The sequence below is a fragment of the Cinclus cinclus genome, chromosome 27, assembly GCF_963662255.1.
Source record: "Cinclus cinclus chromosome 27, bCinCin1.1, whole genome shotgun sequence".
NCBI lineage: Eukaryota > Metazoa > Chordata > Aves > Passeriformes > Cinclidae > Cinclus > Cinclus cinclus.
Window position 1 is genome coordinate 4,197,408 of NC_085072.1, and position 14,512 is coordinate 4,211,919.

At 62.1% G+C, this 14,512-nt stretch overlaps 1 protein-coding gene across 1 annotated transcript; it reads right to left on the minus strand.

Annotated features, from left to right (window-relative positions):
- Nucleotides 1-391: 391 nt before the first annotated feature.
- On the minus strand, nucleotides 392-4,569 carry RPS10 (ribosomal protein S10). The gene is made up of 6 exons (XM_062509428.1): nucleotides 4,520-4,569; nucleotides 3,675-3,824; nucleotides 3,309-3,480; nucleotides 1,252-1,329; nucleotides 863-918; nucleotides 392-480 (listed from the first exon to the last, which is right to left on the minus strand). Exons 2-6 carry the CDS (start codon nucleotides 3,822-3,824, stop codon nucleotides 439-441), a joined length of 498 nt encoding a protein of 165 aa, XP_062365412.1. The 5' UTR covers nucleotides 4,520-4,569; the 3' UTR covers nucleotides 392-438.
- Nucleotides 4,570-14,512: the final 9,943 nt, after the last annotated feature.

Here is a 14,512-nt window from a genome sequence, read left to right on the forward strand (position 1 = left end):
GCCAACCCCGCCCTCGGTCCCCGCCGGTGACAGCGCAGGTGACAGCGCAGGTGACAGCGCAGCGGTGCAGGACACGCGCACCCGCCCACGCGGGCTGTGTCCCGATCAGAGGGACATGGGCTGGCACAGCTGAGCTCTCCCTCTGCAGAACAGCTCAGTGCCAGCCCAGCCCTGCTGCACTGCCAGGAATCAACACGACCCTGGGCAGATGGGAAATGCTCCCACATTCCTCCAGGACTCACCTCCACACCCCCTAAGCTTGGAAAGTTCCTTCACTAGAACCTGTATTTAGTCACTCCCAAAATGCTGTTCCAGATGCCAAAGATCTGAGTCATGCTGTGCTTAGTGAGCTCTGTTTATGCATTTCAGAGACACACAGGCATGAACCCAGTGGCATTTTTACCTCTTTTATTATACACAAAACATGAACACGAAGTTCTACTGCGGGGGTTGACCACGTCCACGACCGAATCCACCTCTCTGCAACAGCAAAAGGGGAGTGTTAGAAATGATTATGTCAAGCAATGACAGCAAGAACAAACATCATCAAAGCTCTTTGATGGCACAGGTCAGCCAGGTGAGTGCCACCAACATCAACCCATTCCAGCCAGCTCTGTGGATCACACCTAAAATACGTTTATTTTTGAAGCATAAAATCATGAGCTCCCAAGAGTTCAGCCTGTTCTCAAACTTGTCACTGGCCTGGTCCTACCACATCCTTTCCCCACAGTGAGCAAGCTGCATGTGAAGGGTGACAGTTTCCATCCTCTCTGACACCCTCAGAATCCCACAGGCAGGACCTTCCAGCTTCTCCCATCAAAACCTTCAACAAACGAAGCAATGTTCAAATGCAAATACTCACAAACTGGAATTCCGTGGCTGCTCCAGCACCAGCCTCAGCCTTCTTGTCAGCACCAGCTGCAGAGAGAGAAGCGGTCAGTGCCCACAGAACCCCCTGCCCAGCACAGTGCTCCTGCCTGGGAGCAAAGCTTTAACCATGCCACAGAATTAAAACTGGGCCTAAACACAGCAAAGTGAAACAGCTGTAACTGAGCATGTTTGAGAGCTACTGAACCAACCCAAGAGAAAATCCCACAGCTCAGCCGGCCTGAACTCCAGCAAACCTCCCATCCACCCATACAGACTCTAAGCTACACCAAGTCTCATCTTCCCTTTCTCTCCTTCAGAAGAGCCCTAGAGGTGGGACAGTTGTCCCCAGGAGGGCAGGGGGGGCTCGGGGGGCACACTCACGTGGCACAGCACTGCGGCGGTACGTGTCCCGGTCAGCCTCGCCTCGCGTGAGCCGCGCCGGGCGCTCGCCCTCCAGACCTGCAACACAGAGCAGAGCCTCAGACACTGCTCAGCCAGGGCACAAACAGCTCCTTCCTGCACCCCTAGTGCAGAACAGCACCGGGTGAGCCAGTAGTGCTGCACCTGGGGCAGCTCAGGGAGAATAATCCTAAGGAAAACAGTGATTTAGTAAGGGAAACTTCACTTTAAGGGTGAAATCCACCCAAGTGTCCCAGCTTGTGGCAGGGTGGAAGTTAAATAATGTCAGAAGTGGGCTTACAGAATCATCTCAACAGTCTTCTGGTCAAACGAGTGCTGAATGTTATTGTTAGTAAAAATCTCAGGAATACTGGGATTATGCCATGTTCCACAAGCCTGTGCACAGCTGAGTGACAAACTGCAGGACAGAATTCTGACCTCAACCTGCAACAGCCACACTGCCAGTACCCCAAATCCCCCCACAGAACACGCTCATGACAGTAAAAACAGATTATCTGTGGAATCTCAGATTAACACCAGACAAAACTTCTGCAGTAACACCCAGCTGTGGTGGGACCACCAGGTCACAGGGATTGGGATGTGTCCCTGGAGCCCAGGCTGGGGTCAGCCCAACCAGGAAGGACCCACTGAGGGGCAGCTGTGCCTGGCACACCCCAGCGTCCTCCTGCACATCCCCAAGCACTGGTTTGGCCATACAAAACCCAGTTCTTGTAATAATTCTCTTACTACACCACCCCTGTGGCTCCCAGGCTCCTGTTGCCTCAGGCAGGTCATCCATAGCAAAAAAGAACACCAAGTGCAGCCCTTCCAAAGATCCCTGCTCTGATGGGTCTGAGGAGGGTTCCAGCAGCAGGACAAGGCTGTGACACCTCACATGACTCCTCCTGTACAAAACCCAGCCAGAGGCTGCCACACCTCCCTCCCTCTCAGCAGGGATGCAGCTCCTTTACCTCACTGGATAAACTCAGCGTGTAAAAAACAAATCTAAGCAACTCAGGTATCAAAGAAAGCAGCGTATTCCCAGTTTGTTTGCAATTCCTTCATTTGAAGCAGGTGATGCTCCTGTTTTGTTTGGCTCAGACACAAACTGCAGCAGCTGGGGGTGAATCCCCTGGCCCCCCAGTGCAGCTCAGAACCAAAAAAGCACAAGCCATGTGAGCCTCCAGAGCCAGAGCATGTCTGGCTACACCCCCTGCACTCAGGGGTGTGAAAATCCACCGAGGCAAAATCAGATCTGCAAGTCCAACACACAGAATCACAGAACAGCTGGGGGTTGATCTGGAGATTATCCAGTTCATTATCAGCCCCTCTCAGGGCAGGGTCACTCAGAGCAGGTGACACAAGAACATGTCCAGGTGTGTTTGTAATGTGTCCAGAGAGAGAGACCCCACACCCTCCCTGGGCAGCTGCTCCAGTGCTCTACCACGCACATGGAAAGCTCTTCCCCATGCTGAGGTGGAACTTGCTGTACTTTAGTTTCTGGCCACTGCTCCTTGCCCTGCCATTGGGCACCATTGAACCACTGTACCTCTGGTACATCCACTGGGAATATTTGGGGATATTTGTCTCCTCTCCTCACAGAGAGATGCTCCAAGTTCCTCAGCATTTCTGTGGACTCTGCTGCTCCTCCACCACGAGTTTGCTGTTAACCTTTAGCAACGAGCCCTATTGCAGCAACATGTTCATGTCCATGGGGAAGGCAGAGTGGGACACCCAACCCGGCCACAGGTGGGGCTCAGCCAGCCCTGGACAGTACATCCATCCAATCCCAATCTCAGCAGGTGTGCTCCCATCAATTCCAGTCCCTGGGGAAGGCCAAGCCCCACTCAGAGCATTTCCCTGTGCATCCCAGCTCTCACCACCCCTCTCAAGGGACACCAATCCGCGGCCAGGTTCAAAAGCCACAAACTTCAAACACACTTCCTTGCTCTATTCACAATTTTACACCCACTCCCCACAGCCTCGCAGATCTGGCACTGTCCTGACTGCCCAATATGCCTATGCCCACCCCAGCTGACCTTTGGGCCGGGGTCTGCCAGTCTCGGGACGGCTCCGGCGCAGCGTGGCCGGGACGATCTCGGGGGGCAGGTGGAGATAATCCCGCAGGTACTGGATGCCCTCGTTGGTCAGGTACCAGTAGAAGTGTCTCCAGGCAAACTGCTCCTTCACGTACCCTCGGGACTTGAGGGACTGCACAGAGAACTCCCAGTTACTCCCCGTTAGGGCTGAGCCTCTCCCAGCAGCACCACCAGTGCCTCACAGCCCCTGGGGCTCAGCAAGGCAGTGGGGAATGGGTATGTGAGAACAGGAACAATTCACATGCACAGGACACAATGCAGCACACCCCAGGGACCAACACCCCCAAGTGCCCCAAGCCCTCATACCTGCATGGCTTTCATGACATGCAGGTTGGGCACATTCTTGTCCACGAGCTCGGGGTGTTTGGGCATGTGCACGTCCTTCTTGGCCACCATCACTCCCTCCTTGAACAGCAGCTCATAGATAGCGATTCGGTTCTTCTTGGGCATCAACATCTGCAGAGGGCACAGGAAACAGGGTTCGGTGACATTTGGGTACCAACATCTGCACCGGGGACAGCGAACCCTGCTGGGTGACCCCAGTGTCCCCCCGAGTTGCCCTGGGATGCTCTTCCCACCGGGCCGCTCCTTTTCGCTGCTTGCCGGGAGGTAAAACCGAGTAGTCCCTGCTTTTGCTCCTCAAATCATCCTGGGCTCCACCAGGCGCCGCCCGGTGTCGGTAACAGCGGGACACGGGCACAGGTGGGGCAGGGCCGCGGCTCGGGGGGGAGATTGTCCCGGCCCACCGCGGACACCGTTGGTGCTGCCATTAACTCAAACTAAACCCGGGAACCATGAGCCGTGGGAGCCTCTCGCCCCTCCGGGAGCTGGAGCCGGCCCTGGCAGCGCCCGGGACGTGAACTCGGTCTGCGGGCAGCGCTCCCGGACCCGCCAGGCCAGGGCACGAGGGTGTCTCCGTGCTCGGGTATAACTGAACCCCCGCGGATCACATTCCACCCCCGCGGCAGCGCTGGGGCGGAAGGCCCCGGTGCCAGCGCCAGACCTCCGGTATTACCCCGCGGCCTAGCGCCCCCAGTCCCTCCCTCCCCGCACAGCCGGGCCTGGCGCCCCGATCGCGGAGATGCCCCGCGGGAGGCTCCAGACCCCGGGATGGCTGCGATGCGGGGCCGATGGCCCGAGCGCGGCCTCACCGTGGCGGTGGCGGCGGGGCCCGACCGGAAAGGGCTGCGCGTGCGCCGGACCGCCGCTTCCGCCGTGCGAAAGGCCCCCGACGGCGAGGGCGGCCAGGGCGCTGCCTGAGCGGAGCTCAGGCCCCCTCCCGCCTGAGAAAAGGCAGCCCGCTGCGGTGCCTGATGGGGTCAGCTGTGATATCCCCCCGCGTCCGCACTCGTGTCACCCGCAGCTCCCCGCGGTGCCCGGTGTCCTTGGGAGCGGGGCTGTAAAGCCCTGCCCCGGGACCCGGAGAGCCGCGGGTCCCATCCAGCGACCGAGGGTTCGAGGCTGCCGGAGGCGCCGCAGTGCTCTGCATCCCAAAACAGCCGCCCGGGAGCCGGGATTCCTCCGACCGGGGGCTCTCGTTCCGGGGGGAGCCGTGTCCCCTTGGGCACATCCCGTGTCGTCGTCGTCGTCGTTCCCCCCCCCCCCCCCCAGCCCGGGGCTCTCCAACCCTGTTCGGGGTTTGAACCCCCCGGGAGCGACAGGAGCGGGGTCCGCAGGGAAGGGGACACGGTCCCCGCTGTCCCCCTAAACACACCGGGCATTTGGCACATGGCACAGCCCGGAGCAGCGCCGGCTGGGGACAGCAGGAGGGGCAGGGGGAGGTGCAGGGACCCCCGCCGCCCCCGGGGCTCATCGCCATCCTCTCCGCGCTCGCGTTGTCACCTTGCGCGGCCGAGGAGCCGCCGCGCCGGCCCGGGGATTGGTCGGCTAAAAATGCCGCCCTAATCTCCGAGCTGATCTTTACCCCCTCCCTCCGCCCCATCTGCCGCGACCTGCCCGCGATGCGCAGCGCCGGCCCCGGGAGAGGCTCCGCCGCTGTCCCCGCGGCCCCGAGGTACGGCCGGCGGGGCGGGCCGGGGGCGGCGGGGGGCGAAGGGCTGTCCCCGGGGGGAGCACGGGAGATGCCAGGGATCGGGGCGCTGTGACAGCGCTGTCCCCTCCGGTGTTTGAACCGGGTCCGCACCCTGCGCTGGGAAACGAACCCGCGCCTGACCCGTGTTAAGTGGTTTCCAACTTGTGCCGGACCGTGCCGGGTGGGAAACGGGAGGGAGCGAGGGATGCGCCGTATTCCTGGAGCTGCCCGGTGCCATCCTGGGGCTTTGCTACCGTGTCATCCCCCTCCGTTCTTCCTTTCGGGGGCAGCATGGACGGAGCTGGGGCGAAGCTCCCACAGGGTGACCCTCACGATGCTGCGACAATTGCGGCATCCCCTGAAAGAAGCACACACCCCGGCTCGTCCCGCGGAACAGGAGCTGTCCCTGCTGCCCCGGACATGCTGCCCATGGACGCTGCCTCTGTCGCTGTCCCTGCCTCTGCTGCATCTCCTCCTCACAGCTCCTGCACCTCCTGCCTCGAAAATGGCAAAGCAAGTGCTTTGCTAAACGGATTAGAGCTTTCCCGGCAGCCTCCCCGGCTGCTCCCGCATCCCTCAGCCCCCGCGTCGCCTTCCCCGGGCAAACCCTATCCCTAAGCCAAAAGTCCAGGTCGAAGCCGTGGCCGCAGCACAGCAGAGATCAGGCACTGCGGCTTCCAGCACGCCTGACCCCGAAACCCCGGCTGAAGCTCTGAGAGTCCTTCCCACCTCCTGGGGTTTTGTGTTCCCTTTGCAGGAGCGCAGAGGAAATCGGGGAATTCACCAGGCAGCGGCTCGGCCGGTGCTGGAGGTGCTGCCCTGCCCCGGGGTCTGCACTAATGTGTGCCACCCCGGCCGCTTCCTCTCCCTCCTCTCCCTCACCTCCCTCATCTCCCAGAGTGTGCGGCCGCCGGAGGGGCTGCGGCAGAATGGGAGCGGGATTTAACCGTGAAAGGATTGAGGAAAGAGAGCCCAGGCACTGGCAGGGACCGACAGTGACGTGCACAGGGCAGGGCGAGAAGAGAAGGGACATCAGCAAAGCGCGTCAGCATCAACCAGGGCCACGTCCTGAAGCCCAAAGCCTGGGCTTGGCTCTGAGTGGGATCCCCCTCGCTGGGAATGCCCTGTCCCCAGCTGTGCTGGTCTGTGCCAGGGCGGGATGCCACGTGCTGGATGGAGCCAGGCTCCTCCAGCACAACATCTGGCACAGCTCTGCCCAGGGACAGACTTTGTCCCAGGGCTGCCAGCCTGGCCAGCGTTTGTGCAACACCTTGAAGGCAAACTCTGGACGTGCTGAGTTCCTGCAGATGATCCTGGAGGAGGAGAGGCCACATCCAGCCGGCAGCTTGCAGGGATAGTCAGACTGGTGTCCGGCTGCCCCCAGTGTGGCTCAGCAGGAGGGGCTGGAGGCAGCGAGCTCCAGCACCACTGCGGTGGCCGTGGGTGAAATGCTCCTCAGGCAGCTGCCTGCAGCCAGCTCCACGCTGCTTCCCAGGAAAAATGGAGCCTTTATGTCCCGGCCCCAGCCCCTTCCTCGGAAGGGCTCGGAGGATGCCCCGGCCGGTCACAGGCAGACAAGAAGGGGATTGTTTCGGTGGGATTTGGGTTTCTGGGAGCACCTGCCCGGCGCGGGGCCCTCCACAATGGCTGCCTGTCTGCGGCAGAGCCGCCAATTATCCTCCGCGGCTAATTAGAGATGCAAAGTAGCGCTTGCATTCTCCCAGCTCCCCGGAGGGCTTCTGGGACCGGCGGCACATCCGCAGCGGCGACGCAGCCCGGGCATGGGGCGAGCATGGAGCACTGGCCCCATCCGGCCCCAGCTCCCGCTCCGTTCTGCCCTGGGAAGAGGACAGGAAGAAGGAGGACAGGAATGGACTCGGGATGCCTCGGATGCCCTCTGCCCCCATCCGTGCCAGTCTTCCCTGGACCGCCCACGGGCTCTCCCATTGCTCCCAGAAACAGCTGAGCCCCATAACTAAGGGCTCTAGGGGCCGAGATTTAGGGAACACATTTTCCATTCCCTCTTGGGGAGGCAGACGGGAGCTGGCTGTGCTCGAAATCCCCCCCATTCGTGCGAATGCCAGCATTCCTGCCTGGGTGATGGGCAGGCGGCTGATCCCTGGTGGCATCTCTTCATTCCTGCCCACTCTGGCCCCAGCAGCCTCCGGGATCACAGTGTGGGCTCATGTGCTCTAACTTCTCCGTTTGTGCTCATGGAGCTATAATTCCAGAGCGGCAAGTGGCCCCATAAATCAGGGCTTATTCCCTGCCAATACCGTCTGCTGCTTCCCACAAGGAAGTTCATTTACAGGAGGAGAAGTGGCTTACGACTGAAAACAGTAAACGGTGGGATGGTGAGAGCCGGGGAAAAGTTTGTCGTGACCGAGTTTTTGGTGAAGGAACCGAGGAGGCAGAGCTCCCACATGCTCCCTTCATGGAACAGCCCAAGCTGCAGGGGAGACCTGAGCTGGTGCTACCTGCACAGACCACAAAGCTGATGGCAATGGTTCTTTGCGCTGGGGAACCCCCCAAGTCTTTGAGGTCCCTCGTCACCATCCTGGAGAGTGTTTGTCACTTAATGTTTAATACCAAGGACATTTTCCCCTCTGCTGCAGGGATACTGTCAGGGCAGATGGCAGCTGGGACATCCCAGCGGTGCCTGCAGTGACCCTGTGCTGAGAACTGCCAACTCATTGCTTGAAAGGACCATAACCACTTATTCAGCACCCTCCAGTTCCTCACCCTGAAATGCCAACAGGCAAAGATCCCCCTCTCCTGAAGGAACCACCATCCATCCCACTCCTGTTTGGGATTAAATCACCGAGGTCTCCCCCCAGCTGCTGCCAGGTGTGAAACCTTCCAGGGGCCATTCTGTCTGGCCATGAGGTGGGCTGGCTCGGGTGGCACGGAGCTGGAAGGAGCCGGAAGGCAGGCGGGCTGGAGAGCCCCACCGAGCTTCATTAGGCAGAAGAAGGCTCTTGTTAGGGGAAAGCTGAGCCGGCGTCGGAGGCCGGCAGAGCCCCCCGGGACCGGGTCGCATTCTCTGGGCAACCCGATCCCGGCGGCGGCGGCCCCGGCAGCCTCATTACTGCAGCTTCTGCAGCGGCTTCGGTTACTCGCCCGGACGCTCTCGTCTCCTGCTGGCTTTTAATTTCCCTGACATCCCCCGCGAGCGGGGGGATGCAGGCGCAGTGTCGGGGAGCCTGCCATCACCCCCACCCGCATCCTGCCTGCTTCCCGGCGGCTTCCAGCCCCCTCTGCCCCCGGGACTCCCATCCCGTAACAAGCCCCGGTGACCTCCCGCATGAGCCCCGGGGCTTGGGAGGAGACAGATGGGCAGATGGCAGTGAGGGGGAGCTGCCCTGCTCCCCTCCGAGAAGCCTTTGGGTGTGCAGCCCCCTCACCCCCTTCCCCAGCCCTGCCGGGGGGAAAAGACTGTTCCTGATTCTCTTGCCAGCCTGTTCCCAGCTGGCACATTTGGCAAGGAGGCGGCACCGGCTGCCTCTCCGAAGGCGTTTTAGGGTGTTTATTCCTGCAAAAGCTGTGGCTCAGCCCCAAAACCCCCCTGCAACCGCGGGGTGACAGAGAGGCCGGGGCAGCAGTGGAGGGAGTGCATGGCTCTGTCCCGTCTCGTGCGGGAGAGACGACGACCCCCGGGGTAGCAGGAGCAGGAACCCCGGGAGGGTCCCTAAGGAGCCATCCACCCCGGGGGAACGAGTCCGATTAGGCCCCGACCCCGGCACCCCCCCCCCCGCCCCAGCCGTGTCCCCGGGCCTTAGCCCGGCCCCGCTGGGTGCCCTGGGGTCGGCGGGTCCTGCGGGGACTGGCGGCAGTGCGGAACCTCGGGGTGGGCACAGATACGGGGATGGGGGGGGGGTCCATTCCCCCCTCCGCGCCCCCCCCCCCCCCCCCCCCGATGATTTTCGCAGCAGCGGCTCCATCCCGGTTGCCATGGCAACGGGCGGCTCGGGCAGGCGCGTGCCCGCGGCCGAGCGCGCCGCCGCTGCCCGGCGGGAGCGGAGCGAGCGGAGCGGAGCGAGCGGAGCCCCGGCCCCGGCCCCGGCCTCGGGCCCCCGGCCCCCCCGGCCCCCCCGGCCCCGGCAGGTGAGCGCGGACCCCGCGGGGGCAGCCGGGTCCACTGCGGCGACGAGGTGCGGGACGCCCGGTCCCTTGCGGGGATTGGGTGCGGGATGCCGGGGTCCCTCGCCAGGATGGGGTGCGGAATGCCCGGCTTCCTTGTGGGAATGGGGGCACGGCGTGGGGGGGATGCTGTGCGAGGAGCGGGCAGCAAGTTATGGCTTTGCACCCCTCGGCAGGACACAATGTCCCCTGATCCCTTCTGCAAGCCAGGGAGGTTGGGGGGGGTATATGACCTTCACCCCCTCCGTGTGTCCTATGGGGTGCTGGGGAAAGGGACATCTCTTCTGCAATGCTGCCGCACTCCCGGGCTTGTGCCTCAGTTTCCACATCTGCAATTAATGGGGGGGATCTTGTGCTGTCCCTGTCATGGCTGTCCCCCTGCCCAAATAAACACCTTACCCCATCGCTGAACCCCCTCCTTTCAGCAGTGTCACCCCAGCTTCTCCCTCGCTGCTCCCCCCATCTCCCCATTTTCCTGTCCCCTCTGGCTCTAAGTCTGCTTCCCCACCACAGACAGCTGAAATTCCGCTGTCCCTCCACCTCTCCTGCTCCCAGCAGCCCCATTTGCCTTCTGTCACCACCAGCTCTGGGTCCATCCCGCCAAGGCTCAGGGGACGGGACCCCCGTGCCAGCGCGTGACGCTCCGCTTCCCCCCTCCCTGATGCGGAAGCAGGGGGATGGCACCGCCGTATCCTCCACCATCCCCGTTTGCCACTTCTGGGTTTAATTGCAAACCTCATCTTTGGATTTCTGCCTAAACCCCGCTCCCGGGACCGCACAAATCCCTGCTCGGTGTCCGAGCAGCCTTGTTTACCACGGCGAGCCGAGGCGGCAGGATGAGACAGAGCTGCAGAGCTGGGCTGCCAGTGGAACCCCCAGCTGAGGCTGAGCCCCCTCTCCCTTCCCCAGGCCTGAGCACTTGCAGGGGATTGGCGATTCTGCTGCTGCTGCCCCTCCCGGGATCCCCAATCCACATTCCCCATCCGCATTCCCGGCACATCCGCTGTCCCTGAACTGGGCTGCAGGCTCCCCTGGAGAGACACTTGCGTTATCTGCAAATGCCAAGCAAGCTTCCAGAAATTTTTGCACGAGGCTCCTAAAATCCCTAGAAGATTAATGGGTGCCCTGAGCTGGGCAGTTTTGGGAGCGCAAGGGGAAGGGGAGGTCTCTGCAGAGCCCACATGAGGTGTGAAGCAATCGCTGCCAGGGCTTGGAGAAAATGCGTCTCCCCTGGCTACTGCAACCTGGCAGCACCTGGCCCCCAGTGGCCTCACGGCTGTGCACAGGACACCAGGCTCCTGGTACTGCTCATGGATCACTAAACCTCCTTTCTGGTTTGGGGGAGCCCACAAGCCCTGACCCTACAGGGTCTAGCAGGCCCTCAGGCCTCATATCCCCCCATGAATGCAGATGACCGTGATGGAAACAAGGGGGGGGGGGGGGGGGGGGCGTCTTTCATAGGCACATTCCACCCAGGATATGTTGGAAACGTGTCTTGCAGAAGTTTCCCACCATTATCTACGTGCCCCCTCCAGGGTCCTGCTGCCTTCGCAGCCACCTCATGCACTGCTGGAGCACCAGGTCCCAGGCAGCCCCAGGGTGCTGCTCTGGCTGAAATCCCATGGAGAATCACCCACCATTCTGGATTTGGCTCTTTGCCCAAGGGCTCCAGCCCTTCTCACGTTGCAGCCTAAGGGGTTTTGCCAGGGAATGCAGGAGGGACCCTACCTGAGCCTGCTCCCATGGAGACAGTACCCTGGGAGGGCCCAGGCTCACCACCTGCCTGGCATTAGGCTTGGTTTGATGACGAGGGGGCAGGACTGGTGCTGAGGTTGCTCAGCCCTGAGCCCCGGGTGCTGCTGGTGTGGAGCTGCCAGTGTGAATCAGCAGCACCCACTTAACCATTTCCTCACAGGGTCCACAGGGGGCTCTGGAGAGGGCCGTGCCACAGCCAAACCCCTCCATGCTCCCTGAGCTCTGACCCTCACCAGCCCCAGGAGTGTTTCCCTGCCCCAGCCCCATGGGACACACAGACCACCCTGGGGTGGGAATCCCACAGCAGCTCCTCTGGGTCAGAATTGAGCAGCAAACCAGGCACAGCTCCTGCAGTTGCAAAGCCTCTTGGAGCAAACGTCAGTGTCACGCGTTTTCCCTAGGACCTGCTACTGTTCCTTGGCCACTTCACCTCCCATATGTGGCCACTTCACCTCTCACATGTGGCCACTTCACCTCTCACATGTGGCCACTTCACCCCCCATATGTGGCCACCTCAGCCCCCGTGTGTGGCTGCAGTGGCAGCAGCACATGGACACTGGTACCTGAGGTGGATGCAGCATGGCAGTCCCAGAACATGGTGGGAGATGCTGCTTCCAGGCTCCTCTGGACTTCCTCGACTGAATCCATTTGTCTGTGCCACAAGTGGTTGTCATGTGGCCACCGTTGTACATCACGGTGGCATTGGCTCTACACCCTGAAACGGGCCCTGAAGCAGCCCTGTGCTAAGGGAGAGCAAATAACCTTTCCTGTGGCCAAAAGCCCGAGGCCCAGCCAACTTGCTTGGATTCCCACAGACCAGTGCAGCTCCCAGTGTGGCTTCCCCCTGCCCTGGATGCTCTCAGCAATGCTCACTCACCCACTGCCCTCCCAGCAACAGGGCTCACACCTGGTGTGAACCTCCTGCCTGGGGTCAGGATGGGGACAAGTATGGGGACACCACTGCTCTCTGTGCTCTGCTCCACTCCTTGCAGTGCATCAGCCACCATCCTGCCTTAGCCAGGGGCTCTTTGCAGCAGAGGAACCTGCACCAGAGGCTCTGCAGCCACTCCTACCCCTGGTTCCCACCGGGCTCAACCAATGTGCCCAGAGGCAGGAGTGTGACATCCCCATCCCTGCTTCTTGGCTGCAGGAGAGATGCTGGGTCTGGGACAACAAACACACCTGGAGAGAGCAACGTAGGGACAGGGGACAGCAGGACTGAACTGTCCCACCTCGCTGGGGACAGGGCTCTGCCAGCCAGGGCTCTGCCATGGGGGTGAGGGCAGCTGCCCATGCCCTGCCCACGGTGTCAGCAGCACCAGCCTCTGCATTGCAGCAGCCTCCTGCCTGCACAGGGCCACGGCCACGGCCTGGCTCCCACAGAGGGCAGAGACCCCCCTGCAGCAGCAGGGCAGCAAGAGCTGCCCGGAGGGTGAGGAGAGTCGTGTCAGTGCTCAGCGCCGAGCAGACTGACAGGAGAGACGCGCAGGGGGCCCCTTCTGCAGGAGCAGCCCAAGGGCACGTGGAGCAGAAGCTGGGACAAACCTCACAGTCACTTGATGCCAAACGCTCTGTGACTTCTCCCTGGCAGCTCCGTGGAAGCGAGGGGCCGAAGCGGAGCCCCCCTAGACCGAGGGTACCCAAGCGGCAGCGCGTGGCTGGGGCTGGCAGCTCTCCACGCCGCGGCTCGGCCGCCGGCTCTGCAGGCGCCAGGCATCACCGCCAGCCACCCTGATGCGAGGTGATGGGCTGCGCCAGCAGGGCCGGGGGCTGGCAGGGGGCTGGCAGGGGGCTGACAAGGGGCTGGTACGTGTGGCACAGGAGGCCGAGGCGGCCTGGCACGGCGGGGGCACACGCACGTGCGCGGGCGTGAGAGGATGGTCGCGCGTGGGGGTGCGTGGCAGGAGAGTGGCAACGAGGCGGCAGCGTTAGCTGGGAAGTGATGCAGAGCCAAAAATAACCCCCGGGCTGCGGCTCGGACCAGGTAGTGGCTTGGAGAGGGAGCTGCGGCAGCCACGTCCGCAGTGCCCCATGGCATGAGTGGCTCGCTGGGGGCAGCTGGGGCTGGCACTGTGCCCGTGGGTCCTGGGCTACACCCAGCCGTGGGTGTGCTCCCTCCCTACAGTCCCCATCCCAGCCCTGGCACACTGGGGATGTCACCCTGAGGGTGCCCTTGCCATGCCGGTGCAGTGTCTGCAGCAAAACCCAGGGACTCGGGACTGGGCACTGCACCGTGCCCACGGCTTTCAGGGGGACAATGCACTCAGCACCTGGGGGGGTCCCCTGGGGCTGTGCCACAAGGTGCTCTGTCACCATTGCAGGTGTTCTGGGGCAGCCTGTGGGTGCTGGGGTGGGGAGGGCAGTGTTGTGGTGCCAGGCAGGAACAGTGATGGCACTGTAGGTGCCAAGGACAGTGGTCATGCTGTGAGTGCCAGGCAAGGAGTAGTGTTGGTGCTCTGGGTGCCAGGCAGTGACGGTGGCAGTGCTGTGAGTGCCAGCCAGGGACATTGGCAGTGCTGTGGGTGCCAGGAAGAGTGGTGGTGTTGCCATGGGTGCCAGGCAGGGACAGTGACTGTGCTGTGGGTGTCAGGAGGAGTGGTGGTGGTGCCATGGGTTCCAGGCAGGGACGGTGACTGTGCTGTGGGTGTCAGGAGGAGTGGTGGTGGTGCCATGGGTTCCAGGCAGGGACGGTGACTGTGCTGTGGGTGCCAGGAGGAGTGGTGGTGGTGCCGTGGGTGCCAGGCAGTGACAGTGGTGGTGCTGTGGGTGCCAGGCAGGCGTGGGCAGCACGTGCTGCCAGCTGTGAGGGGACGGTGCTGTCCCCCATCCATCTGTGTCTCAGTGGCTGAGCGAGGGACAGTCATGCGTTTATTTTTAACCGTCTGGGGAGGGTGGAGGGGATTGGTGCCTCCCTGGTTATATCACTAAATCCCTGCCAGGCCCTGTTAGTTCCAGCACAGCGAGCCCTGTGCTGCGCTCCAGTAACTGAGGTCCCCATCCTCCTGGGGCCATGCCCTGCCCCAGCCAGGGACACCTTAAGGCCAGCTGTGTGCACAGCTGGAGACCATGGACACTCAACAGTGTTCCCACGGGAGCCTGTGTCCCCAGCCCTGCCCTCCCACCCCAGGACAGGGCACAGGCAGCCAGGCCTCCCTCTGCCCATTCTACCTCCCCAAGGAAGGGATGGTGTGTGAGGTTCACACATCCCTCTTCCACA